At 34.0% G+C, this 27,953-nt stretch overlaps 2 protein-coding genes and 1 non-coding gene across 4 annotated transcripts in view; 1 reads left to right on the top strand and 2 right to left on the bottom strand.

The window, feature by feature from the left end:
• Window positions 1-15,691, bottom strand: part of LOC119836403 (coagulation factor VII) — a 46,232-nt gene extending 30,541 nt beyond the window's left edge. For both annotated transcript variants that reach the window (XM_038361713.1, XM_038361714.1), the window contains exon 1: window positions 14,892-15,691. In XM_038361713.1, coding sequence (XP_038217641.1) covers window positions 14,892-15,522 — 631 coding nt within the window. In that variant the 5' untranslated portion in view covers window positions 15,523-15,691. The remainder of the gene's footprint in view (window positions 1-14,891) is intronic.
• Window positions 15,692-19,208: 3,517 nt separating this feature from the next.
• On the top strand, window positions 19,209-27,625 carry LOC119836532 (serine proteinase stubble-like). Its single transcript, XM_038361907.1, has 9 exons — window positions 19,209-19,334; window positions 20,144-20,403; window positions 21,491-21,674; window positions 21,957-22,071; window positions 22,478-22,607; window positions 23,541-23,661; window positions 24,342-24,589; window positions 25,416-25,523; window positions 26,482-27,625. Exons 2-9 carry the CDS (start codon window positions 20,208-20,210, stop codon window positions 26,658-26,660), a joined length of 1,281 nt encoding a protein of 426 aa, XP_038217835.1. The 5' UTR covers window positions 19,209-19,334; window positions 20,144-20,207; the 3' UTR covers window positions 26,661-27,625.
• On the bottom strand, window positions 20,839-20,910 carry Trnac-gca. Its single transcript has one exon. It is a non-coding gene; the product is annotated as a tRNA-Cys (tRNA).
• Window positions 27,626-27,953: the final 328 nt, after the last annotated feature.

The following is a 27,953-nucleotide window of genomic DNA, read 5'->3' as shown; positions in this document are numbered from 1 at the left end:
AGTAATAAATGTTATTTGCAGTTAACAATTTTCTTTTTTCTTTATTACAATATTTATGGCAAGACTAGGTATACCTGTAAACTGAAATAATATAAACTATCCTAACTTTCAAGTTGGAACAAAATACACATGGTGTGCAAATTTCATCAAAATCGGTTGTGTAGTTAAGGAGTCTATCGCGGACAAATAATGTGACACGAAATTTATCTTGATGATAAAAAGCGAATCACCTCATCCACATTTAATTATTTTTCTTCAGCACAGAGTATGCAGATAATTGGTTCAGGAACAATCTAAACGATAGTAAATAGTCTCTAATAATAATATGTACAAAACTTGACATTGACAGAATCTATACTCTGTAGGATCGGGAATTGCCAGTTAAGAAAAAGAATAAGAAAATATAATATATATGGACTAGATTTAAACCTGTGCTTTACACTTAGGAACGCAGATAAATTGTCACATAATACCTAGCAATACGACACCGCACCGTCGCCTTCACGTAAACGAAACAAAATCAATTTTGCCGACCGTACCATCCGCGTTTCACTTTCACGATCGCGTAATGTTATACAATTACTTGCTATTGTAATATTCTGACTGTATATAGTTTTCGTATGAAGTATCTGGTTGAGTTCTTTCAACCATAAACATCTACATGTATACATATATATAATGTGTATAATTTGCTACATTAAAGACCAACGGAAAATAATGGACACTACTGGAGTTGTTAACACCACATCTCTGGAGTAGATAAAACCAAAAAACTGTTTAATTAAAGTTAAAATGTGCGAGGAATGTGAACTATTCACTCGCAATGAGTCAGTTCGGATAAGGTGAGCCTATATTTAGGTTAATCTCGCAATCAAACAATTGACAGAATTTATAATTGGATAAGTAATTTTTAATTTCATTATCTTACTAACAATCAAACTTCTTCTTTATAATATTAGAACGCAATTCATAAAATGGAAAACAAATTATTTTTTTTACTATTTATAACATAGTCTCCGCAATTAGATGATTTGAAAATTACTTATTTCTTTCTACAAAAGCATCCTCTGAGAATAATGGGATAAAAATATGGTAACAACTTAGATGACGGACAACGACCATTGAGAAGACTCTAAAAAGAGTGTATTACTGAAGGATAGAACGAAAGGAAGTGCTCGAATGCGATAAAATCATTGTTTAAAGGAGAAATGATCGGGAAGATCCTCATTTCGGGAAGAGAGGTTTAATACAGAATTGAAATTTAATAAAAGCAGTGAGGAGGGCTTGTTAATATTTAAGTAGAATCAAATTTAAATGATTCTTAGTACGTATAAAATTAAACATTATGGCAAAAATAATTATAAATAATGAGATTTTATAACTTTGAATGAATAAAATGCATAGTTTTATGAGAAAAACTAGCTGCGCCCCGCGGTTTCAGCCGCGTAAGTCTGTATCCTGTAGGAATATCGGGATGAAAAGTTGCCTTTATGTTATTCCAGTTGTCCAGCTGTCTACGAACCAAATCTCATTGCAATTGGTTCAGTAGTTTTTGCGTGAAAGAGCAACAAACGCACACACTTCCTTACAAACTTTCGCATTTATAATATTAGTAGGATAGGATAGAATATAGCAATCTTCATTTCATTATTCTTTAATACCCATAAAATTTTGATTTAAAATTTGATCACACAATTCACACGACATGAATATTTATATCAATGCGAAAGTGTTTGTTTGTTGTTTCATTGTCTGTCTTTCACGCAGCAACGAATTTATGTTATGATTTATGTATCTGGAGATAGTTAAAAGCCTAGAGCTACCGGAAACTCTTTACTGCGTTGAACCATCTCATTTCAACTCGAATATCCAAAACGCATACGAAGCCACGCCGAACCTAGTCTACATTAATATCTACGCTTATATTATAAAGAGGAAGAATTTGTATTTATGTTTGTTTGTTTGTAATGGATTGAAACTCAAAAACTACTGGACCGATTACAGAAATTACAAACAATACAATTTCACTGATTAACATAGGCTATGCATGTACCACGGGCGAAGTCGTGGTGAACAAATAGTCTTCCATATAAAGGAAAGTAAAAGAAGAAATAGTTATAAATTATCGAGAAATTTTAAAATCGCGCGACCAGCAAAGCGCTAGACATGTGTGGATCACATGGTTACACTTGACTGGCCGTCGAAAACTGGCTATTAAGATCCATTTTAACTGTCATTGTTACCGGCTTCGCTTGATGTTAGGTTCTATTATTTATAATGTAAAATTTATATATATTATTATATAATTCTTAATGTAAAATTCATTATAAAACAACATATAAACGTTTTCAGATGGGTTGTTGGCGTTTTTCCAGTTATATTATAACAATTCTTATAACCCCGTAATATATAAGCATGTATTATATATTATATTAGTATTTATATATTATAATATACCTATTCGCCCCGGCTTCGCCCATGATACATGTATAGCCTATCTCACTCAGTGAAGTTACAGCTTTCTAATGATGGAAGAATTTTTGAAATTGTTCTAGTGGTGTTTGCGTGAAAACGTTACAAACATACAAAAATACGAAAGTTTCCTCTTCATAACATTAGTGTAAATATAAGAGAGGTAGTGTGGGAGTGGGTGTACGCTTCGGCACGAATTGGGCCAATCCGCATCGCATATAAAACCTTCACAGAGCATGACCGTGTAATATATATAATGTAAGTATTAAATATAAGTTTAATGAAACCCGGGAAAACTGAAAATCGGCGTTGTTTGTGTGTGTGTGTTTTTTTGTTTTGTTTTTTTTTTAAGTTAATGTAGTGAACGGATTTTTGCCCTAATCGTGAGAGTGAGATTGAGTATAGATTTAATTTTTAGTTTTATATCATTCAAATGCTTTATAAATAGGAAATTTCGAAAGATTAGTAGAAATAATGTAGAAAGAATCGAACCCACGTCTTACTGCCAAACCATAGCAACGCGTAACCTCTCGGCCACCCTTACTCACATAAAACCGAAAGAGTAGAAGAAATTCGATTGCTGAGGTGTAATCATATATTATTAAACTATATGTGTCTATATCTTATATATAAAATTCTCGTATCACAATGTCAGTTACCTTACTCATCCGAAACGGTTGGACCGATTTTGTGTGCATATCGGATAGATCTGAGAATCGGCCAACATCTATTTTTCATACCCTTAAATGGTAGAGTTAGGCAGAACAGCGTTTGCCGGGTGCAGCTAGTCCCTACTGATCTTACTAATATTATAAATGCGAAAGTTTGTAAGGATGTGTGTGTTTGTTGCTCTTTCACACAAAAACTACTGAACCGATTGCAATGAAATTTGGTACGTAGATAGCTGGACAACTGGAATAACATATAGGCAACTTTTTATGCCGATATTCCTATGGGATACAGATTTACGAGGGTGAAACCACAGGGCGTAGCTAGTGTTCATATAAATTAAATCGAAAGTATAAAGTCCTTATTTTTCTATATGGATATACTTATCTTATAAAGCCATTGATACAGGTTAACTACTTATAATCTGGTTTATAATGTATATGTGTCTCAATCACGCCGGAATGGCTGAACGGATTCAGATCAATTAATAGACATTTTAACGCTGAGTGATATTGAAAAATTATATGCTATACAACACCATATACAACGTGGGTAAACAGCTTGTCCCTATATACATAGGGACATAGGGACAAATGTTTAAAACAACGCAACGGATTTTAATGGGGTTTTTTTTAAGATAGAATGATTCGAGAGGAAGGTTTATCTATAACTGTTCCGAAATTAACGCGTGCGAAGCCGCGGGCAACAGCTGGTATCACAGTAATTGAAACTTTAGTCCAGTGCTGGTGGAGGAGAACTGATGAACGTGTCCGATAATTTCTGATTTATCCGCTACCTTCCAGCCACGACTTGGGAACAAATAAAAATGTCGACTAGACCTCTTGTGTGCTCATAATTTCATGTAAGTTGTGTTTTTATTATAATTATTCTTTGTCCTTCACTTTTTAAGAGATTTCATCTACAATTGTCGCCGGGGGTTGTGACTGATGACAGGTCTAGGCCAAGGGATCATCATTTCAATCGACTTCCAAAGACGAAATGGGGGAGGAGGTACCATCTACTTTGATGTCGGTGCCAGACAAGTATAATGGTAGTAGATATTATCTACTATATATATAGATAGATAGATACTTCCTTACTACATAGTATCACAAGTATTAACTTATTACTGCCTACTTGACTTAGTTGGCACCGACTTTAAAAAAAAGAGTGATGAGTCTGAGGTCCCTACGCCCTTGTGTATCCCTTGTGAAAAGACAATTTGTGTTTGGTTCCAAAAAATAACATAATAATGTAAAATTAATTCGATGTTATTTTTATAACTCGTTAGCGGTCCGCCCCGGCTTCGCCCGTGGTAAATATATAGCCTATAACTCTTCCTCAATAATGGGCTGTTTAAAACTGAAAGAATTTTTCAAAACGTACCAGTAGTTCATGAGATTAGCGCATTCAAACAAACTCTTCAGCTTTATAAGTATAGATTTTTATTTTTATTTATTTTACTATTAATTCGTTTTTACGAACAAAATATATTTCTAATTACTTACACAATACTTGTACGGCGTTGCTATATAAATTTAATTTTCTTCGAAAAACAAACGGAGTCAAGTAAAAACTAGCTAAACGTAACAGAATAATGCACCCGTGTCAATGACATTGCAGGAAAGAGACGGAGAATACAGGAAATAGGTAAATGAACGGGACGAATACACGTTTGTGTGTGCGTGCTCGCAAGCGACAGTGAAATCTTTCTTTTAAGGGGAAGTTGTGTCGAATATTTCAGACCAAACGTGCATTTGCATTCGTTAATATAAGTGTTGTTCAGAAGTTATATGTTTTGGAGGGAAAAGGCCATTGACTTAACTGGAGATATTATTTTCTATCAAATACAAAAATAATCAAGTCAATCGGTTGAAAACCCACCCAGATGTCGAATAACGAAACCATAGTTTCAGTCAAATCTGAACCTTCTTTGTTTTGGGAACATCGCTTACCACAACAAATTTAAGATGTTTATATTTTTTAAATTGCATTTAAAATTCAACATAAATGAACTCGATTATAACTTTTCATGAATAACTTTTAAAACATGATATAATAACTTCATAATATACATTTCTATAAAAAATACTAACATCCTTCCTACTAGTCCTACTAATATTATAAATGCGAAAGTTTGTAAGGATGTGTGTGTGTGTTTGTTGCTCTTTTACGCAAAAACTACTGGACCGATTGCAATGAAATTTAGTACGTAGACAGTTGGACAACTGAAATAATATATACGCAACTTTTTATCCCGATTTTATTATTATTATCTACTATATAAAAATAACTCGGGGTTTTCTTCCTGACGCAATACCGCCAGAACGCATGAACCGATTTCCACGGTTTTGCATTCGTTGGAAAGGTCTCGGGCTCCGTGAGGTATATAGCAAAGAAAATTCAGGAAATATTTCAACAGAAAAGCGGAAAATCATTTTTCACATACAGCCATCTGGTGGCGAAACGGAGTTCGCCGGGTTTGCTAGTTATTTATATATCTATTTATATTCTAATCAACGGGTACATTAAAAAAAAATAACAATATTTTTTAAAGTATTTATATTTGCTAGTAAAACCTCTCCTTAACACACGCCGCGTAAACCAAGTTGCACTGACATTATAACGGTGAAGTGAATTTATGTACAAACAAATTTAATTCGTATATAAAATACATTAATATAGATAAAATCACACATTAATAGAAATGGTTTCTAGAAAAACTTTTATTATCAAAGCAGTTTTCGAATAAAGATAATTTTGTGAGGATAAGGAAGTCATAGACAATAAATTCCTACAGATAAAAAATATTTCGAAACCATAGACAAAAAAACGTTCCAACTGTTTAGAAACGGCGAGTTAGTAGAATCGATGATAAACATAAATTAATGGAAGAAATTGTGCAAGTTTTCTAATACAAATGAAATTAAAATATAACTATAGGAAAAGTAAAAAAACTAATTCATTACCAGTTTATTTCCTATACATCGACATCTATACGAATAATATAAAGCTAAAAAGTTTGTTTGTATGAACGTGCTAATATCAGGAACAATCGGAACGATTTCAAAAATGGATTATATACGTTATGCCTGAGTGCTGTGCTACTAGTGCTACTATCGTACTAATATTATAAATGCGAAAGTTTGTAAAAATGTGTGTGCGATTGTTGCTCTTTCACGTAAAAACTACTGAACCGGTTGCAATGAAATTTGGTACGTACATAGCTGGACAACTGGATTAACATATAGACAACATTTTATCCCGATATTCCTACAGGATACGGACTGACGCGGGTGCAACCGCGGGGCACCTAGTACTCTATATGAGTGGAGGCAATTTAGCAAAATCTATCATTAAAGCTTGCAAATATTAGGTTATTAAACGATATTTATTAATTATGTTACCATTTTTAACCGACGTCAAAAATGGGTTCTCAATTGAACTTTAATTTTTTTGTATTCGTTACCTCAGAATTAATTTTGCCGATTCTTTTTTTTTATATGTCCCCGTGGGGTCCTAAAAAATTTGGTCTAATTAGAAGGCACCTTGCTTTCCTTTATTTACATGTAAACAATGTTTACAATTTGCGTAAATACGTAACAAAGATATAAAATAAGATCATTAAAGAATTTTAAAACAATCCAGATATATCTAGTACGGAAGGAAAGAAATGTCCCCTAACTTCCCATATAGTCTCTAGGAAGTCGTCATGCAGGTCACCGGTCAAAACATTCTGAACCTGGCCAATGGTCATAATCTCCGTTACATAATTGATTACGTAAAACATATCAAATGTCACTGAAACTGGTCGTCATTCGGAAGTGCCTTTAACCGACTTTGGAAAGAGGGTCGGCTGTGTGTGCGTTATTTCCGCAAATTACGAATTGAGGTTAGTTATGTTTTGTTCTGTAAGCTCACACTTCATATACATATATTTATCATTTATTTTTAACAATTTTTTTTACTTTTTCCAAAATAAACACTAGTAAACAGGTTGCGTATTAAAATATACAGCATCTTTGTGTATCAGGTTTCTTTATGTATTATTGATTTTAGGTTATGGCTGACATTTTTTTAGTAAAGTTATTACCTAAATTTATAAGTTATTTAGAAATATGCATCGTGCAGCAGTTTAATATCAACTACTTATCTCACTTCTTTTTGCTTTCAATGCTTTATCTCGAAGACATTAATAAATTCAATAGATACATACCTACTGGTATTACATAAAGTTTAAATTTAGTGTCGATTTTTTGTACATAGATAAAAAGCGTTCATATTTTTGGAACTCATTAAGAAACGTCAACAAGCGTCACAGACAAAAAACGATACAGTGCCTAAACTTATCACTATACAAGGTAAGGGTATCCCTACCGTCGCTTCAGTAACCTTTAGAATAATATTCTGGGCATCACTTTAAATATCTTTCTGCATATTTAACAATAACAAGATATAGAAAGATAGCAATAACGGATAGGGCACTTTAAGTCGTCATAGACAATTCAACATCTTTATATAGTCCTATTTTAAGATAAGTCGGTGGCACGGTAAATTCCATATCAAATAAGTCTATTCGCTATGGAAATATTCTCCACTCAACTTTCACTGACAAATTGCATATTTAACCAAAATGTTTGCTATAATGGGCTGGTTGCTATTCGCAAATTATTCGTGTCATGACATCATGGCACCAATTATGTAAAAAAAAAACAGTTGTAACTTACACATATTTTCCGAAAGTCATATAAATAAGTGTAATATAAAAATTTTGACGTATTTACGATAACATCTCTAATAATTAATATGGACTTTTATATTAATTAGGTTCTATACCCCAAATGAATAAAACTGAACCTTATATGCTAGAAAGGTTCCGTTTTTTGTTATCCGCGTGTCTGTCTGTGTCACACCCTTTTCTCAAGAACACATGGAGGTATCAAACTTAAATTCATAGCATGAACTTATTTATTTATTCTTTATTGCACACTTACAAAATATAAAACAGAGATAAACTCAACAAAAACAACTCAAAAAAGCTAGCTAAAAGCCATTTCTACCAGGCAACCAATTTAGGTCTTTCAGTAAAAAAATCAGCACATTTCTTAAATAAGCCTCTCCCAACCGATGGTAAATGTTAAATCTTTTATATGACGATTCAAAAGTGCTCCCATAAGTAAACTAATTGACTAAATTCATATTTGAGTTCTTTAGTTCTTTAGTATTCCATTGAAAGACTTTAAAATCGGTTTAATAAATGACAACAATTCAGATCTAGTACTGATATTATAATAAGAAGATAATAAATGTTTCTTTCTGCCTTTCTTTCTTTCTTTATATTTGGGAGACCAAACGATAAAACACCGTTACGACAATTTATCGTACGACAGCTGTATTTACGACGACCGTGGAAATATTTTAGTTACGCAACTAAAACACATAAATACGAAATGAACCGTTAGAGTTAACTCGGCGTCTGATATCTGAGCTACAAACCATATTTCTAACATTACATTATCCAATTTTGTGAAGTGAAAAAGAAACGTAATATCTTACTAATCCTACTATCCTAGTCCTATCATAAATGCGAAAATTTGTAAGGATGTGAGTGTCTTTCACACAAAAACTACTGAACCGATTGCAATGAAATTTGGTAGACAGCTGGACAACTGGAATAACATATAGGCAACTTTTATCCCGATATTCCTATGGGATACGGATTTACGCGGGCGAAATCGCGGGGCGCAGCTTGTATTAAATACGCGAAAATTTAAGTCTTATTTAGTGTAGGTAGATCTATAATACGTATCACGTGAGTAAAGCCGTAGGTTGCAGCTAGTGTAAAATAATAAATTTGTAAGTCAGAGATTGGGTGAGGAACGAGGACTAAAGAGTGTACTTGGCACGACCATCGGGTCGACGCCCGGTTGGGCGACCTAAGTATCGCTGGCGCGATCGGGTTGAAAGGGTCGCGTGCTAAAAGCCAAAAATTGGCAAGAAACCGCGCAGGACCGGGAAAGATGGAGAGTTCTCGTCTCGGAAGCCAGGACCCACTCCGGGGTTTCAGGGCCACAGGGGTAAGTAAGTCAGAGATTGGTTTATTTTTTTTATTTATTTATTATTTATAAGAGATAGGGTTGCATATAATTTCCTATAGTTTAATAATTAAAGTGATTTTAACTCATACAACGTACTGTACGTTTCGTTTTAGGATATTTCACTGTAAAATACAAAGTGGGTAGTATGTAAACGAAGCTTAAGCTTCACTGGTTCAATTATCTGATGTTACTTTCTTAATATATTATCACACTAGCTGTGCCCCGCGGTTTCCCTCCTGTCATACACGATGTTTAATAGCCTATACCTCAATAAATAGATTATTAAACATACCTATAAAGCATTTTTCAATCGAACCAGTAGTTCCTGTGATTAGCGCGTTCAAACAAACGAAATCTACGCTTTATATATATTTCATGCTGTTAATAACAGATGCTAATAAAAATTAATAATAGTTTTTCTTGAAATAAAACCTTACCTTGTCAAAATTAAATATTAAAAGTAAAAGAAGGGAATATCGATTTATTTAATTGAAGAGAATACGTAATAGAAAGGGGGCAAATTGAACCAGTTTGTAGAAATTTGCAAATTTCAAAATAATCACTGCCGTTTGGATTGGAGAAAGTGAATTTATTTACTGAATAAAATCTGACCTTGATGTTAAGGCTTAGTATAATGAGAACAAAAAAATAATTTAAATGTTCATGAGAAAAAATTTACAAACCTTTCGTTCCTAATTTTTAACCTAAGAAGTGAAATTGCATAATTTGATAAAAAGTCATTCATTTTTTAAATATAGCAGTCTGCCTTTGTCCATTATAATTTTTATTATTATAATTATAAATATTATAAATGCAAAAGTTCGTGAGGATGGATGTATGTGTATGTTTGTTACTCTTTTACGCAAAAGCTACTGAACCGATTGTGAAATTTAATACGTAGATAGCTGGAAAACTGGAATAACACATAGGCAACTGTTTATCCCGACAGTTACAGCCTTACACGGGTGTAACCGCGGGGCGCATTGTAAATTATGCGTAAAGACGATATAAACAAATTTAAATTTAACTATTATAATAAATATACCACTTAATTTTTTTTTTTTTGTTCTAGTAATCACAACAGAAAGCATTTTCGTCCAAAACAAACCACAACTAGTCCTTTCCAAATTCCCCGCCAATAAATTATTTAAATCATCTGAAACATATCCAACTTCAGGGATCATTACCACTTGGTTTGAGAAGAACTGGCTATTTAAATCATTATAACAAATTCGGAAGTGACAGTGACATTAGAAAACGCGCCAAATTGCATTACAATCGCGCAGATTCAAAATATTTTCAACAAACTTATACTTTCGTATATCACAATGCGTTCGATAGTATCTTTTTGTGAGCCAGTGAAACTAAACATTTCACCCGTCTTCCCACGGTCTCGAGAAATGTTATTGTGGTCGGCGTTACATTAATAACATGTTGAGCACAGAATAAATAATGTTGGAATCTTGAACGTCACACGTTTAAATTGTACAGATAATGTAAGCACAGATTACATAAAAAGTCAGAAAAGTGAACGTTAAAACACTAAGTATCCATATGCATCCAAGAGAATTAATTGCAGAGATAATATATACTGGCAATGGATTTTATATTTTTTTTAGAACGTTATCTTCTCCCAAACATTGCATAACTGTTTTACGTTTATTTTTGTGAAAAAATAATTTATTTCACAACGTGTTTCTTTACATTATATACCATTGACACTAATTAATTATTTTTTTAAATATTCAGAAATAAAACAAAATAAATTTGCAATTCAACTTTAACCTAAACCTTAAACCAACTTCTATGATGGTGAAACATTTCATGTCACACATCCCAATGTATAGGAAAAAATAAAGGTAATATTAATAAAAATACAATGTTTTTAACCATGTTACGGACATTGGTAAATACTAATTAAATACATGTTTTATACGCTATATTAATAGCTGTATTTCAGTATAAAATTACATAATTAATATCGATATAATTCCTATACTTTTTTTTAACATATGTATAGATAGATATACAAAAATACACTGTCACTGAAAACGACAGATCATCGTGCATCATTTTGCTTTGTCACGTAAAAGCTGAGTGAAGGTTCAGTTCAAAAATACGAGGAAAAGCCTACATTTACTAACCGCAAAACCAAAACACAGCTGATAGCTCTCATATTACGCGGCTGTTACATCATAATTTTGATATGAAACATCTTTGTTATGCAAGACGAAGGTATAGAAAGTTTAATGTGTGCTTGGTGCGACGAACCTTATTTAAGGATCTATTTTTTTTACGTGGCCAGTTTGGGAGACTATGGCCACACACACGGGAGACATGTGTCCCTGCATTGGGAAGAAATATGGGTTGAAGATGTTTTTTTTGTATATATAGCCTTTTAGTTTTATAAAACGTTTCCAAAAACGTAGGCGGTTCTCAATTAGAATGTATTTTTTATCAACTAATTTGATGGGAATTGATGGGAAATTGTTGCGAGTAATTGAAGTTGAGAGAAAACATTTTTTTTTTATCTCATATAAAATACTATTTCTATACACAGTGGGTTGCCTGGAAGAGATCACTCTTTAGTGATAAGGTCGCCTTCTGTGCTGGTCTAGTTGTAAGTTTTTATATATAAGGTTTATTTGTATACCAGCACAATAAAGTGTTAAATAAATATATAAATAAAATAAAATACTCGGATATACTCTTCTAACTCGGTATCTAATTATAAGACGATTAAAATGGAACTAGCACAGCTAGGCAGAATTACATTTTAAACATTGAATATACGAACCAAGAGTCGATTTTGTTAAAAAGACAATAAACATGGCATCAATTAAATTAAAACAATATTTGAGAAATAAGAATTTAGTTTCAGGAATACATGTATATTGCTATATTGTTTAAAATCATGCCTATAATAAGTGAGAGAGTCGACGTTGACTATGATCGAGACAGAATATAACATATACAAAACATTACGACACATTTTTTTAACTTAGAATTAATATTATATGCGGGCTATATCGTTGAGAAGGTAACTGAAATCTTGCAAATAAATGAATACGCCTATAATACTAAAAACGTATATAGTGGATTGTTTTATAAATTCACAATAAAATGACTGAATGAATCATTTATTTATTTGTGACATCGCTGCTCTTTGTATGTCTTTCCTATCAATAGTAGTAGAGCTGAAGAGTTTGTCTGTTTAAACGCACTTATCTAAGGAACTACTCATTCCAATTGAGTAATAATTTATGTGTTCAATAGCCTATTTATTGTGGAATGCTATAGGCAATAGCATCATGTAATAAATAAGAAAAGCTTCGCATTACGTAAGTAGAATCTTCCTTCTATCGGCGCCACATGGACGTACATTTAATTACAAAACAAATGTATCAAGATTAGCATAAACCACCGTGTTATTGATGAATGAAACACTTTCACTGTTTTATGTTGCTTTCCTATTATGTGCTAAAGAGTGATATAAAAAAGGTTCATTGTTCTATGGAGGATTGTAGAGATGGATCTGGATTTACATGTTGGTGAGGGTAGGTTTGAATAGATTTTCGTACGATGTTATAAGCATATTCTATCTTCATATTAATCAATATTTATTAACGTAGGTAGTATTAACTCAAAAAATTGTAGAGGACCAATGATAAAAATGTACTATTTGTCAAAATGAATTTTGTTTCCGCCATGGGAAAACAAAAGTGGATGGACTAATGAGATGGCAGACAACGTGATGGTAACCAATCATCTCATGAATGCAGCCTAGAAATATTTTACGAGCCCCGGGGAAGAGGCCGTGGGTTTCCTATATTCCTACCGACTAAAGACTAAAACCCCACTGTGTTCCGTCAAGACGCATTGATGAAGGGGCCATGAGTACTTGTTGGATTCGTCCGCGACCCCCTCGGCGGCTAAAGCCTGCGCAAATATTATTCTTAGATGGGAAAGTATAATAATAACTGCAAGACGGGAGAATAAGAAGAAACTAGACTAAGAAAGGCTGTATTATTAAATGATTTAACCGGAATCATCCGGCCCAAACAACACCATCCGGTCCAACCTAAATGTCGTAACAATTTCATAGTCAAGTTATAGGCGATTGTTTCCATTCATATTTATCCGTAGATAGCCTAATAAGCAATAATTATATATGATAAAAAGCATGTCTTATATAGCAAATTAATTCTTTTTAATTTTAAATTAACATCTGCTCAAACTGCTGCTGCAAAAAGCATCTCTAATACAATGCATTAATTGTTATACTACACATACAAAGAAAATAATGATGTGTGTAAATAAATACTATGATTTATATAGAATGACAGTTCATTACTTTTTTAATTAAATGGATAGCGTTTACCAATCAATCAGATTAAACACAGATTAAAAATAGCGAAAACTCAACCTTCTTTTAAACCGCCACAGATAATTATAATCGCAAGTTCCCTACATTTGAATACACGCCACATTTTGTCACGCAAGTAACAAAAATGAGAGTGTAATGTTACGCAAAGCAATTGCAATCCTATCTAGGTGCAAATAAAGAAAAAAATCACTTGTAATCGCTATCAAAATAACATATTTACAACCGTCCATTCTTTTCCCGTTTTAAACAATTTCTATTTAAAAACGTGAAACAGAAGAGTTTTTATAGACTCTTTGCATAAATTCTATTATTGACATTTAAATGTCATAATTATAACAATATCTCATGTTATCCTAATGGTATAAAATATTAAATGCATTTTACATGTGTTTAGTTTATGTTTTGTTTGTACTGCTTGATGTCTTTTGAACTATAATACATATTTTAGTTATGGGGTTCATTTTAGTGTTATCTTAACTGTATGTTCAGGCCAAATTTTAATAAATTTCAAGTACGTAAGTTTTACGAAGGTTTCATGGTTATTCACCTCTCGTTTTAATAACATATCTATTTCACATACATCGGCGTATTTGTAAATAAATATTATTTAATTTAAAATATTTCGTTACGTAAAATTGATGAATAATATTTAATTACGATGAAGAATGATGGTTACCTCACAGTCAAGAACAGCTGTGAATTGACAACACGGAAAATTTATATGAAAATAAATAAATAATGTCACTGCTTGATAAATTAAGAATTGATGATTTATTACGATTCGTATAAATATAGACCGCTATATTTAGAGATAAATTATTATTTTTTTCAATTCCTTTTCTTTGGCTCCTATTATTTTGATATATTCGAATTAAAAGGTATATCAAATAGATGGTATACTATTTAAATGCACCAATATATAAACAAGTTGAACGAGTAATGTAATGACAATGAAATAATAATTTATATGTGGGAAATGCGTGCACACAAATGTCACTACACAATTGGTAAAAGTTCTATTGTCGTTGCGGTTAACACGGCGCAAGGTTTTCCTTTTAAATCTGTTTAACGACTGTCAAAAATGCGGCCTGTGCCAATTTGTTTATGATTAAAAAAAAAAAAACAAACGCAGCGAACATCTCATGTCATTTTTAAATTTCGAATATATTGCTAACAAGCGACGTTATTTTTCAGCGCATTATGTAAGAGACATAACGCAATACGAGATATTATAATATTGGTAAAATACAAATTGTGCAACATACCTCTCTCGGTGAAAGCGTCTCCGGCGATGTCCTGCAGTTGATCCTCAGGAGCAACGTCGTTCGTGCCTATACTCTGTTCACGGAACACAACATTGTCATTCAAACTGGGCCCCGAGTGGGAATTCGTGTGTATGGAGTTCCCAGTATCTGGAGCGTAAGGGAACACAACGCGCGGCGATCTCGCCCGCCAACCGTTCGTTGGCGCGTAAAAACTATTCCTCGGTGGTGCGTATGGCATCTGTACATACGGCTCGAAAGAAAAACTCGGCGCATACGTTCTCCCATACCTCCCTTGATACAACTTCGGGTATAAGCCCCTAAAACGCGGCTCATAGAACCGTTCGTTGTGCGACAAACCGTCTATGGCTTTCGATTTGTCATCATCAGATGTGAATTCGTAATCTGGCGTCTCGTCGAATTTTATGCGTTCAGTTTTTCTCTTGTCCGTTAGGTCTATTTCGCCGCGGCCGAATTCATCCTCGTCGAGGAATAGAACGCGGGAGTGGTACCGCTTCGGGACAAACATGGGGACATTGCGAGGGGGATAGACTAGGCTCAGCGCGCGACTCCGCTCGGCGCTCGTGAACGCGGCTATCATGAGGAGAAACACTTTCAAGCAATTCGCTAACATGTTGTCGGCCACTATTGGAATTTCACTTTCATCTTCCACTGTCTGTGTTTGTTTAAATCCGATTATTCGATTAATCGATATTGCATGATATACTCGATTGTTGTTGATGGCTAGTCGATTTTCATTTTTTGACGGGTTGCGCGCGTGGTTCGCGGAGGAAAGTTGATCGCGGACTGGTTAAGCGGTGATCCCCACTGTGGGAGCTGGGTTATGTAAATGCATTGGTGACGTTTGTTTGTTACGTAATAGGGGGCATGATAGCGTTGCTTGGCAACCGCGTTTTGTGACGTCATGCCCCAAATGCCGTGAGCTCTCGCTTATGTAAACAGGGTTGTTTATGGTTGAAAGGAGGTTAAAAAAGTAAAAGTGGGCCATGTTCTTTAGATAATAAAACCTCTTAAAATAAAATAAAATTCTTTCGAATTGGATCCGGTTCGTTCTGAACTGCGCTCTAATGATATGGATATAGAATTGTTATTTGTTGGTCATGGGTCAATAATTTAAATATCCTCATGGAAGATAAAGCACAATATGATGTTTATAAATCACAGATAAATTTATAAAGTATGCAATTTACGCGTTTTAATATATTAAACCTCAGTTTTTATAAGTTCTTAATTATTTAATAACATTTACTTTAAGTTTTGTTGCTACGTAACGTACGTACTAAGTAAATTAAAAGTACTATCATTAACTTAGTCATACTCAGTTAAATAATATCAAATATTTGATATAGAGCTTTTTGTTATTTTATCATAAAAAGAATTCGCTATATGTAAGTAAATACTGTCGTAACACCTACGTTTTCGTATGTTTAATTTTTTATCAGGAATAAGAATAATCGAATTTAATTTATTTGGTCGACTTTTATACATATCGCATAGGCCCATATCCTTTTCCTAACCCTTCCCAGTCCTTTCCTTTATTCCTCTCATCAATCCTTTCCTAATCTTTTCCCAATTAAATTCGACAATCAATTTGTAGAGGCGTAAGGTCTGCAATTGACCTTACGCCTCTCCAAATGTTCATGTGCGGTGGTAGCGCTTACCATCAGGCGTCCCACCAGCTCCATTGCCGACTATGACTTAAAAAAAAAATGTGAGCCGTCACGGGACGCCTGGCAGATGTGAAACATCGACATTATTTTATAAAATTAATATGCAAAGAATAGACTGTGATAGGAACTAAATATGTCATAACGATAAAATGAAATATTACACCGTACACACTACTGCATATAGACTGTATATATTATATACTATCATTTAGCGTGGCGACGCGTCGCCACGGCATGCGTCGCCACGCCTGAAATCTGTTTTACGTGCGACTATAAATGTTTCACATCAAAAAAAAAAATACAATTTTTGCGACTTATCAACAATAAGGTTTTCTAGCATAATCCTCTCTGTTGGTTCATAGCTACAAACTAATAAACCGATTTTAAGAAAATTCTTTTCAATGGACGTTATTCTTTGATGAAATATTTGGAGTAAATATTAAAAAAGAAGTGTTGAGAAATGTTCTATTTTGTACTCGAATCTCTCGCATAATGGAGGCTATTCATTTTGTGTATAACTATTTTAATAATAATATTAATCACTGATATAAATAGCTGCTTACTTCACTTAATTTTTTTACAATCAGTCTAGTTATATTAAACAAACAAATATAAACATTTTCGTAAAAAAACTTCTTAATTTTAATCATCATATGCAGATGGATTGTTTTGATTCAGCGCCATCTAGTGTTATTGAAGATATAATAATAACAAATACAGCCTTCGAAGGCTTTTTAACGTAAGTACGCATTCTCTCAAGCTTTCATTGAATAACGATTTTTCACTAGATTTATACTAGATGGTGCTGTTAAGCAAGTTCTTAGAATGAACCTAAGACCCTGTATATACATTGTCTAAGTATTTGGGACCAGAAAAGATAGGTAACCTAACTTAAATTATTTTTAAATATGTCTTTGGAGACGAATTAAATTTTATAAAAAGCTAGGTTGCCGTTCATGTGAGCTATTTGGAATAAAACCTATTACATGGCCTTCCCCCGGTTTCAATTTATCTTAATAGCAAAATTAATCGAAATCAGTTCCGCAGTTTAGGTTCGAAAAAATTACAGACAGACAGAGTTTCGCGTTTATAGTATTAATAGGATTCATCCAGGTGGCCCGTTTCCTTTTCCTCACCCTTCCCAGTCCATTCCTTTTCTCCAGTCAGCAATCGTATCCTTATTCCTTACCCCTTAAAAGAGGGCAGCGCGTGCGCAGAAGCACTTCCTCTACGAATGTTTATGAGCGCTGGTGAGCGCTAACCATCAGGCGAACCACCAGCTCAGTTGCCCGCTAGGATATAAAAAGAGATCCATAGCTTAAGATCACGCGATCTTAGACTATTTAGATTCTAGGGTGTAACATGATACACTTCGTGTAAGTAATATGTTCCTCTTAAGCAAAGTATTATGTTATCTGTGCTCTTAGTAAGTGATACAAGATATTATTTTCTTACTTATAGACTTAACTAGCTGCGCCCCGCAATTGCACCCGCGTAAGTCCGTATCCCATAGGAATATCGGGATATAAAGTTGCCTATATGTTATTCAAGTTGTCCAGCTGTCTACGGACCAAATTTTATTGCAATCGTTTCAGTAGTTTTTGCGTGAAAGAGCAACAAACACACAAACATCCTTACAAACTTTCGCATTTATAATATTATTAGGATAGGATATAATAGGACGATAGGAAGTGACGACCAAAATCCCAGTGGGTCTCTTTTTTTTAAACTAGATATTAGTTCAAAGAGAGACTATTTTTTGTTTGTTTGTTGCGATTTATCTCAAATATAGGTCTTAAAAATATTTACCCTAAGATATCGATAAATACGCTATTGATGTAACTAATTGAATATAACAGTAATTTTCTAATTTGAACTATTTCAGTTTATGATATTTGCTCGTTCAAACAAAGACCAAATAAATTCTTCAAAATACTCTATTTTTAGTATAATATATTTTTGTCTGTTTGTATGTATGCTTGTCCGTGCATAACTCACGAACCTTTAGTCGGATTGAAACGATTACTTTTTTGTGTTAGGTTCGCTCCAAGCGAATGATCAGTGCAAGTTTCATCAAAATCGTTTTAGTAGTTTTTCAGGTAAATATAGGTAGCATTCACAAGGAAAACAGCATCGCAACAGATTCTAAGCATTCTTGAGGCGCTTTCAAAGGATAGAATCATAGAAGAAGATTAAATTCCAACGTGACACCCGCGGCTGCCGCGCTTTTTTAAATAAAGAAAAGAAAAAGCTACGACATTTGAAAAAAAGAAATAATAAATAAATAATGGCATTAAAATCTTACAATTTTACATTAGATTGTCATCTTTAGTACCAAATACCGTCCCTATTATTATTTACGTATCATAGTTTTTATATGAAATGTAAACATTAAAATAATATTACCTACGATATACTTTACCTAATGCCCCATCCTGCCACCGTCATTACATCCAAGCTCCATATTATCAGGCCGGAGAAATTAAATCAACGGCATTTATTTTGAAATACTTTTACATCGATAGCTTATCATTAAACCTCAATCGCGTACTTTCTTCGTGTAGCTATAATAATCGTGACAGCTCAAACGTGTACAACCGGCTTTACCGGCCAGATTTCAAAAACGTTAGTCTCTATTACATCGTCGCGCGCGGCAGACGAAAAAAATTTAAATTTTGACGCGGATTCGAATTTGGAATAGCGGCAATATTTATTGTCTGTGCTGTGTCGAATGCAGTGAAAGGGTGTAGTGAAAGTGAGTGAGGCTGTCTTTGTTATTGAGTTGTTTTGCGGCCTACATTTCGTTCTAAATTTAAATTTGTTTTCATATTTAGCCGTTTTTAATGGAAATATTATATAGGCATAAACTCTCTTTGTATCATTTAAGCGGAATGCGGGTTTTCGTTTATGTAGCTTAAAAGTTTCATATGCGTCAGTATCAATTAAAAATATTGTATTTATTTCAATTCTTGATATAAATATTAAATTTGAAAAATATTTAAGTAAAAGAAAGAAAGACAGCTTCAATATCTATTTAAAATCGAAATGATTTATATTTTTTACATTTATCGCCCAAGACAATTTTTATCAACACAATGCTTTATTCCGTTTTCACGGATTTTTTACAAAGATTAGCGCGTACAACAAACATAATTTATTGCTTTATATTATATGTATAGATTTCTTTTAAAGAGAGATAATGATATTTTCAGCTAATATTCTTAAAGAACGCATTGTATTGGCAGAATACAAAGATAACTAAACAAAACCTATATGCGTACATTTATTATAATCTTTTTGCAAATAAAATAATTCGCAATAGAGAATTAATTCAGGGTCACGAACTCAAAACTTTACAGAGCATATAAATAGAGGCTTTCACTATACAATTATAAGAGATTCTTCGTACAATAAAATTATTTGAAAATTAAAATAATTTTTGTATTATTTTATATATGTATTAAATGAATAATTATTATAGACTGATTTTCGGACCCTAATTATTTAAACTATTGTACACGAGTTTTATAAAATATGACTTAAAAATATATATTTCCATTACAGACGTTGAAATATCAGTAAAAAACACAAACGATATGTGTAATCATAATAAAAAAATAAAATCAGTATGCAACCGATGAAGGAATCTCTATGGATATCAATAATAAAACATAGAGATGCTAGAGTATGTCCCAAAAATAACACTGGAAAAAGAAGAAAAAAATTCAAAATTCGAAGACCATCATGGCGGACGAAATGGCGCGAATTCGGCGTGGTGTTGCCGTTGTTGATTTTGAATGTTGGACAAGCGAATGCTGTAGAAAGTAAGTTTATTATAAAATAATAAATAAATTAATACTGAGATAAAATTTAAATTAAATAATTCGCATAATTAGCATCTTTGGAACATATTTTTCATTATGTTGTCATTTTGTACAAATCCTCAAACTCTGTAATAATTATTATCATATATGCTTATTCTCAAAATATCTTATGAATGAATAAAAACTGATATTTTTGGCTTTAATTTCCTTTTGTCAAAACTTTATATGTAGGAATTTATATGTATTTTACAAATATAATATTTTTATAAACTCACAAATATTTATATGTTGGTATTCCTATAATATTTAGAATTACAAAAAAAATCTAATTCTTTAGAATTAATGGTAATTAATAAGCATTTATATACATTTTGCTCATTATATAAATTTCGTAAGCAGTACGAAAATTATAAATAAAAACAAAAGATTGACATCAGGGGACACCCGGGTTTGAACCGGGGACCTCTCGATCTGCAGTCGAATGCTCTACCACTGAGCTATATCCCCGTTGGCTCCGAGTACAAAATTATTAATCCAGCTTATATATAAGCCATATTTTTTTTATACTTTATATAAATAATATATCAAATAAGTTCAACATGTTTTCGTTTAACTTTAATGACATATAATTTAATGACATATAATCCTAATAAATGTGAAAGTTTGTTGTATGTACGTTAATTATTACACATATAGATTACTAGCTGCGCCCCGCGGTTTCACTCGCGTAAGCCCGTGTCCCGTAGGAATATAGGGATAAAAAGTTGCTTATATGTTATTCCAGTTGTCCAGCTGTCTACGTACCAAATTTCATTGCAATCGGTTTAGTATTTTATTATTAAACTTTCGCATCCTACTAAGGATATATGCGAAATTATAAATGCGAAAGTTTGTAAGGATGTGTGTGTGTTTGTTGCTTTTTCACGCAAAAGCTACTGAACCGATTGCCATGAAATTTGGTACGAAGACAGCTGGACTACTGGAATAACATATAAGCAACTTTTTATCCCGATATTCCTACGGGATACGGACTTACGCGGTTGAAACCGCGGGGCGCAGCTAGTTGGTTAACAAATTTTAATTTCAGGTCTAACCTCCCGTGTGCTCGCATCTTTCCTCGGCTACCCTACATCGTGCACTCTGGGCGATGACGTCATACCATGTACTCTGTCTATATCCTGCTGGCTCCGAGGTGGGACAAAGACGAAGGGCTGCGGCGAGGGTTGGCTGTTCTCTTGCTGTGTGAACGAACAGAACGATTTGGATAATAGGTGAGGAAGCAATACAGGTAATTAAACTTATATCACAACTCCTTTTTGGCATACAGGTCTGATACTGGCACATTATAATTGCGGAAAAAAAAATTCCCAATAAATGGACATTTTTGGTTTTGGAAGCGTAAAAAAAATCATAGAAATGGTTAAATACATTAAAGTCCTAATCTTAGTTACTTATTTCGATCTCTTTTTTTACATAAAGTATAGATGTATTTTATTTTGTTATCTGTTATTGATTTATTTAAACTAATCTGATTATAATAATTGTTTTTTCAGTATACCATCATCAGATTGGCGATATAAAGTACCGCCAAAGCTGAGGGTAGTTCCACAGAGAAAAGTTATTCCGCCCAATGTCTTCCGACGAAGGGTTGACGAAGATGTTAATCAGGTACATTTAATTTATAATTATTTATATACCACTCGTCAAGACTGTCCATAAATTGAGAGCAAGATAATATCAATATATGGACCAATAATTCAACACAAAAATAATTTTCCAATTCAATTCCTGTTGTTTCTGTAAGAAGCGCGTTCAAAGAAACAAATTGTTGGCTTTTCAGTATACCTCAAGTTGTCATAGTTTCAGAAAAATTCAAAGAGTGTCGAATTATAGAAGGATCTAATATTAACTATACGTATCCTATATACGTATATATTAACTATAGTAACTATACGCATCCTTCATGAGAAATATTTTTTAATAAAAAAAAGCATACACTACACACAGTATAAACTTTAGCGTGTATGTTCTTCAAGTATCATAAGTTTCCTCATTGCAACGGTTGTCATTTCAGATCGACTGTGGTCTTCCGTCAACCAGGGTACTTCAGAAGCGAATCATCGGGGGTCGTGAGGCGAGGTTTGCTGAGTTCCCGTGGCAGGCGCACGTCAGGATATCTGAGTATCAATGCGGTGGTGTGCTTTGTGAGTATATAGCAGAATCGATATAAGAGGTCAGCAGAACCTTGGGGCGGGGCAGCCGCCCCGTTTATTTTAAAACGCTCATATATCCTCGTATATCCTACTTCCTTCCTACTAATCCTACTTCCCAACCTACTAATATTATAAATGCGAAAGTATTTAAGGTGTGTGTTTGTTGCTCTTTCACGCAAAAACTACTGAACCGATTGCAATTAAATTTGGTACGTAGACAGTTGGACAACTGGAATAACATATAGGCATCTTTTTATCCCGATGTTCTTACGGGATAGCGTGGCGCAGCTAGTCAAGTTATAAGTAATTAAAGTTTCATAGCATTGGAATGCTTTATAAATAAAAAGTTTTAAAGATTTAAAAAAGGTGAGACCCAGTTAGAACCACGTCGTACGCCGTGGCAATGCCTGACCTCTTGTCCACCTGTGATCCCGCCTTAGTGCAGTGCTGATTTCCGTTCTTTTGGTTTAATGTGATCGAATTTTCTGTTCTTTAAAAGTGTCTTATTTCATAAAATGCTATATATTGCTTACAATGTATAAGCTCAATTTTGAATTTGGCGAGCGATCGCGCATTGTATTGCGTGCATTGCGAGAGTTTCAAGTAAATAGTGCGAGAAACGCGAGATGATGGTCATAATAATGATGCTGATGGTGTTGATGACGGTTATAATACGTGACGATTTGAGACACAAATTGATATTGCTACTCTTAGTTCAATGGCATTATTTAACGTTAAACGAATTAAAAATATAAAGTAATGTATAGATGATGATAACAATGATGCTGGTGATGGTGATGATGAATATAGTGATGATGATCTTAATAGTCATTGTGATAGTGACTCTATTGGCGATGATAATACACACAATGATGATGATAATGATGATGATGATGATGATGATGATGAACACTTTGTCGTCAGTATCCCGCTGGTACGTGGCGACGGCGGCGCACTGCGTGTCGCGCGCGCGGCTGCGCGACGTGGCCGTGTGGCTCGGCGCGCTCGACACCAGCGCGGGCTCGCACACTGCCAGGAGATTGGGGTGAGGGGACTTCTGTTAAAACCAATTTAAAGTAACTCGGGTCTTCCGCGCAGGCCTTCACGGGCCTTTAGTGTTGTTGGCCACAAGTAACTGAATAACTAACTTATCTAACTCGGGTCTTCCACGCAGGCTTCACAGGCCTTGGAGTTACTGTTCGGGGCGATGAGCCTCTTCAGTGATAGAAAGACCATACTTACAGGCTGGCTTTTGCTGGCGGTTGGCTGATAGTAAGCTATCACTAACACCCATGAACATTCGCTGCGCGCTGTCCGCTTTTAAGGGGAAAGAGATAAGGAAAGGATTGGCGACTGGAAAGAAGTATTGGACTTGGATGGGCGAGGAAACGGGCCTCCAGTACTGGGTGGTAGCTAAGTGTGATATCAGGGGGATGACTTGGGAACTGCTTTAGTGTAGTCTATTATAACTAATTATCTATACGTGTTCTTATAAAATATAAATAGTTAGTCCAAAAGAAAGCGGCACATGGGTACAAAAACCCATTCAACCTCAATTGTATCCGATCCTCTACAAATTGCCTTTCTGATAATATAGATGCATGTTGCCATGGGCCAATCCTATGCCATATTTAAGCCTTTTTTATTGATATCGCATACAATAGAGAATAATATTCCGAATAAAATGGTACGTGGCTAATCATGGGATCTTTTTCATTTTTGCAGGGTGGTTCAGAAAATCCTGCACCCCTTATTCCAATTTCGTACTACCCAGCCAGACCGATACGATATAGCTTTGTTAAAGCTTTCCCGACCCATCATATACACTAGTAACATCCTGCCGATTTGCTTGCCCGAAATGGACTTGCAGTTGGGGGGCAAGTCTGGGGTGATCGCTGGTTGGGGCAAGACGGACGCGAGCTTGGGGCACACGGGGACTAATTTGTTGAGGTCTGCTACTGTACCTATATTGAGTAAGTTAAAGTTTTGGTCCCTAGTTTTATTATACGTAGAATAATACACATAGTTGAAAAAACTGAAAAATATGCTTTTATGATAGAATCAACTTAATTGCATTACAAAATGGAGTCTAAAGGTGTCTGTTACATACATACAGGTGACGCTAATAAAGGTGTGTTAAATGTTACTCTTTACAAATGAGTCCTCTTATAAACATTTATTAACGGGGTTTTAAATTTTTTTTTCTACATATACCTACTATTTTTTTTCATGTAACAGTCGGCAATGGAGCTGGTGGGACGCCTGATGGTAAGCGCTACAACCGCCCATGAACATTTGGAGAGGCATAAGGTCGATTGCAGACCTTACGCCTCTACAAATGGATTTCCGACTTTTAATTGGGAAGGGATTAAGAAAGGATGGGTAAGAGGAATAAAGGAAAGGACTGGGAAGGGTAAGGAAAAGGATATGAGCCTCCTGCTTCCCCACTCACCGAACGAACACAGCAAAATGCTATTTCACGCCTGTCTTCTGTGGGGGTGTGGTACTTCCCAGGTGCGAGCTGGCCCAATTCGTGCTGAAACGTGCTCGACTACCACATACAAAACTAAATATAAAGTTATTATCTAACCATTTTGCTGAAATAGTGGCTCGGAAGGTAATCAGCTCAAATATATACTCTGTCGTAATATGTAGTGTTTTTTAATCACTTTAAAAGCAAATAACAATTCCAATCTACGCTTGAGATAATTGTTTTTTACTTTAATTCATTTTCTTTTACATAAATATGTAATCTTATTTTAGACATGTTCTTAAATAAATAAATTAATATCGTTTCAGGTACAGAGCAATGCATAAAATGGCATCAGAGCAAACAGATATCCGTCGAGATTCATTCTGAAATGATCTGCGCGGGACATTCGGACGGACACCAGGATGCCTGTCTAGGTATTTATTTATTTATTTATTTCATTTCATACATCTTTGACTTACAGTACAAAATATCAGTTCATACCTAGTATAGTTTTATGTTATCTGTGGTACATTATATTTACTTCTATATACTAGTTCTAGGTCATTGACATAAAGTAAACGAAGCTGTTAATAGTGCATTAGTGCTCCGCGTGCAGTATTTCGTTTGCGTGATAACGCGTGAACAACCCCAGGCATCCAGCCCCTTGTTAACCGACTTGGGAGTTCATTTACAGGAATTTAGGCTTCAGATATACGATACTACACGGTCGCCCCGGCTCCGTCCGGATATCAAGGTTCCTGTTTTGTCCTAAGGGAGCATTTAAGCGGGATAAAAAGTATCCTATCACTCAAGTCAGCTCATACCGTCTCACATTTCATTAAAATCCGTTCGGTAGTTTCAGCGTGATTGACTTAATAATTATTTCATATCACTACATACTATTAAGTATATTATTATATTATCTGTGCTATAAAGCAAAGTCGCTTCCTACGTCTGTGCCTATATATGTATGTATGCTTAGATCTTTAAAACTACACAACGGACTTTGATGAGGTTTTCTTAATAGATAGCGTGATTCAAATAGAAAGTTTTATGTATAATAACATCTATTAAACTACTCCGAATTTACGCTTGCGAAGCCGCGGGCAAAAGCTAGTTAAACATATTACAAACTAGCTGCGGCCCGCAATTTCACCCGCGTAAGTCCGTATCCCGTAGAAATATCGGGATAAAAACTTGCATGTGTTATTCCAGTTGTCCAGCTGTCTACATACCAAATTTCATTGCAATCGGTTCAGTAGTCTTTGCGTGAAAGAGCAACAAACACACACACATCCTTACAAACTTTCGCATTTATAATATTAGTAGGAAGTAGGATATACAAACTACAAACTCCCTACAATGAATGACACACTGTCTTACCCAATATAGGCGATTCAGGCGGTCCCCTAATAGTTAAGGACAACGGCCGTTTCTACCTCGCCGGCATCACGTCCGCCGGCTTCGGCTGCGGCGTGGACCACCAGCCTGGTATCTACCACAATGTGCTCACTACCGCCAGCTGGATACGCGATATTGTGCACCCGACGGCTAATTATATTGACTTTTGAAGTGTGCGGGCTTTTCGAGAAATTATACAATTAATTGTACGGGCTTTTGGGGATATTGTAAAAACTCTTTCGGCTTTAAATGGAATAAGAGTATAGTATAAGAGGTTCAAAATTGTTTTTAATTTGTATAATGTAATAAGTTCTAGATTTCTTTATTAATTGCATATAGTTTAATCATTAATGCTTTAATGTAAATATTTTAATTATCGATGCATATCCACTTCTAAATACAACCTAATTAAAAGTTGATGTAATTACGGATTAAATGTAATAATAGATGTAAAATATATTGATATACGATATTAAGATTGCCAATATTTGACTTTTTGGTGGGAAAAATGTGTACAAATGATTTGATACGATTAATAATTGGAATGAAATTATTCAATTTGTGACAAACTTATATAAACAGGCTAACATTTTTATTCCTTATTTTTTAGCATTAATTTTAATACGCCTTTTATGGACAAATGTGTAAAATTTTCTTTTTGTAAGAAATTGGTTCATTTATTGCAGCAATATCGTGGTTTGAACAGCTATAATATAAAGCTGGCCACTAACCGCACGACTCTAGCTGAACTGTCTATATATTTAACGATATTTTAATGTAAACAATGTCGTTTAATTTTAATCGTATTTTAATTATTTATTGCTTTTCATTAAAATACTTATATTTTATCGATTATAATGTTATTAGAATTAATTAGCTTAAGACATGTTTTAGTGAGGTTAGAAATAATATAATTTATTTATTTGTGAATATATAAAAAAATTAATATGTGAAGGAATAAGGATTTTTGACACAATGTATTGTTTGGAAATTTAAAATTTCTCATATAGAAACATATCAAAAAACTTATTGAAAGATATTCGAATCTCATTCCTGTTTGCTTGCCATTATTTCAATTTGATCTCTTTTGTCATTGTTGTGCAATTTATTTGGAAATAAATTAAAATTGTTCTTTATACAACGGTTTTTATTTTATCCTACAGAATACAATGTATCTTTAGTATTTATTTTAAATAAAAACAAGGAAAATTTATTTCACTTTAGAAGATCATTTCACCGTCACGTAGCAGTGTTGAAATATTAAAAATACTAGCAGTCCGTCCCGGCTTCGTCTGTGGTACATGAGTAGTCAATTGCCCTCAAGGATCACGTTCATATTCAACAGTAAAATTATTATTGAAATCGGTCCAGTAATTACTGAGATTAGCGTGTTCAAACCAACTAACTCTTCAGCTTTATATTATTAGATTTAGGATTGATTTTAATACCATTCAAATTAATTA

Source organism: Zerene cesonia, chromosome 24 (assembly GCF_012273895.1).
Source record: "Zerene cesonia ecotype Mississippi chromosome 24, Zerene_cesonia_1.1, whole genome shotgun sequence".
Classification (NCBI taxonomy): Eukaryota; Metazoa; Arthropoda; class Insecta; order Lepidoptera; family Pieridae; genus Zerene; species Zerene cesonia.
Note: the sequence above shows the minus strand (reverse complement) of the source record. Positions and strands in the feature narration are given on the sequence as shown.